Consider the following 2,445-nt stretch of genomic DNA (forward strand, 5'->3'; position numbering starts at 1 on the left):
CAACGTATGACATATCTGGTGCTTTACCCTGCAAAATATCGTTAAATATCGGAGACGTGTGGAGCACATTCAGGTCATTGTTTGACCCTGCCATACCAAAGAATGCATGCCAAAACCATAGGTCGTTTGAAACAGCCGCCTCCAGTATAAAAGTCGGGACCCCATGATCTCCTCATGTGAACTGACCACGCCACGCATTGGGACAATTTGCCTACTCCCAATGTGTAGAATCAATACTACCAAGCATCCCTGGAAAACCATGTTTAGCTTCATGCGCGGCATACAATTGTTCGACATCACTTTTAGTCGGATGTCGCAGGTATATGTCACGGTAAAGCTCTATAACATACTCACAGAAAAGATATGTACAATCTCGACCCGTCCTCTCAGACATTTTCAGATACTCATCTGATGCGTCTGCAGTTATACCATATCCCAATTGTCTAAGAGCGGCCGTACATTTTTGTATTGTGGTAAAACCATGTTTACCTCTAGCATCCCAACGTAATTGGAAAAACTCATAATTACGTTCCAAATCTGAAGCTATATGTAAAAATAATTTTCTACTAATACGAAAACGGTCTTCGAATTTCGAAAGGTCATAAAGACTATCAGGGGCAAAATAATCACGTACCAAAAGTTCATGTGCCGCCTCTCGATCCCGATTGATATATTTTCTATGTTTCTTCTCGCGATGTGAAGTTTCGCCTCTCTGACGAATCACGTCTTGTGCCGCAGACAATAGTGTGTGCAAAACCAAATTGTCATCAGAATCACTATCCATTTTTTGGTTGAGTTTGTATGTTTGATTTGAGAGAATTTGTATGAATGTTTTAAAAAAAATTGTATATGTGGATGTATATATAGATAGAGAAAGTAAATTAAAGAAAAAAGATTTTTTTTATTTAATACTCCAACGGTTGAAAATTGAATGGCCAATCAATTTACGCGTCTTCGTCCGTCCTGGGAACCACGCCACGACCAACCCACTGAACACAGGGGCGGTGTTCACGCGTGGAGAGACCCTCCACGTAAGCATTCCACGTGTGGAGATCTCTCCACTCCTGATAGCCTTATACAACTTCCTCCACATCTTCCACCCCACAACCCCTTCTTAACCCGACCATCAACCTTCCAAACCAGCCACCAATCACCACTACAAACCCTACTTCACACTTTTTCCTTAACCCCGACACAAACACTCACCATTCATCCACCTTCACCATCTTCACCTTACACCATCATCCCAATAACCATAATCACCATCCATTCCAGCCACCTGTTACAACCAAAACACCAATATTTGATAGCCCCACCATCGACAAACCTTACCATCTTCATCTGTTCACATTGTTTACAGCATCTAGCCATCACCGAGACACATCTCCAACTCCAAAGAACCGATCATCATCTCAACCCATCATCACCGCCATCTTCCAGTCAGCAACAACCACACACCTTCACGCACCTCAACACCAATGATCCCACCAAACCGCCGCTGAGATCACCGCAGCCAACACCTAGCATCACCATTAATACCATCACAGATCAGCCTTCATCGCCTTTTTCAGAACCCACACCTAGTCACCTACAAATGCCTAAAACTCGATTGAAAGTAGAAAAAGAGAGAGAAGGTGTGATCTTGCTTAGAAGAAGGAGGAGGGTCCGATTTTTGATGACTGTGTTCGTCGATCGGATTCTGAGAATCGAAGGGGAGTGGCTACGATTATTTTTTTTTTACTTTTGGTGAGTGTTAATCGAGTCGGGTGCCATGCCACTGCCATCTGATACAGACGCAAAGGGTAGAGGGGAGTTGCCCTCTCTTTGTGGGATACCACTCTTCTTGTTGAGCTGACATTTTCTTTAGTTGGGTTACACATCAAAGAAACCAACAAGAAATTAAGAGGAGTACTTATATTTATCATGTCTAACATCATTATTTTTTGCTAATTAAAAATAACTCTTAAAAAAATGATGTTTAAACCTTATTTCGTGATTGGTATTAGTTTAATTTCATGGAGTAATTTTGTTTTGTGGGTTTATTTGACTAGAGAAAATGATAAGTCTAATGCTTTTAATTAAATGATACTATATATGGTAATTATTTGATGTTTAAATATTTGTTTAATTTCAAATTATTTTATGAATTTCGATTAATTAATTGAACCTTTATTATTTGGCCAATAATATGTGTTAGATGTTAATTTAAAGTTCATTTTGTTATTATTCGCAAGTGTTGACTTCGAGAGAAGATTTGGTTGGGATATAATTTGAAAATGAGTGTGTGATTTCGTAAATTCACTTAAAACTAACATAGATGTTTGTTGGTGCACTTTTAACAAAACCACTAAACTTAATGCTTTTTAATTTCATGAACTACAAAGAGATATGAGTGAGTGATTTTAAATCTAATCATGAGACCGAGAGATAATTGATGAATTTAGA

The 2,445-nt window shown here is 39.0% G+C and overlaps 1 protein-coding gene across 1 annotated transcript; it reads right to left on the bottom strand.

The window, feature by feature from the left end:
• Positions 1–211: 211 nt before the first annotated feature.
• LOC111895663 (uncharacterized) lies at positions 212–784 on the bottom strand. Its single transcript, XM_023891739.1, has one exon. It carries the CDS (start codon positions 782–784, stop codon positions 212–214), a length of 573 nt encoding a protein of 190 aa, XP_023747507.1.
• Between the last annotated feature and the right edge of the window lie 1,661 nt (positions 785–2,445).

The sequence above is a fragment of the Lactuca sativa genome, chromosome 7 (assembly GCF_002870075.4).
Source record: "Lactuca sativa cultivar Salinas chromosome 7, Lsat_Salinas_v11, whole genome shotgun sequence".
NCBI lineage: Eukaryota > Viridiplantae > Streptophyta > Magnoliopsida > Asterales > Asteraceae > Lactuca > Lactuca sativa.

Coding starts and splice junctions, on each gene's coding strand:
- LOC111895663 (XM_023891739.1), bottom strand. CDS start 784: ATGGATAGTGATTCTGATGACAATTTGGTTTTGCACACACTATTGTCT.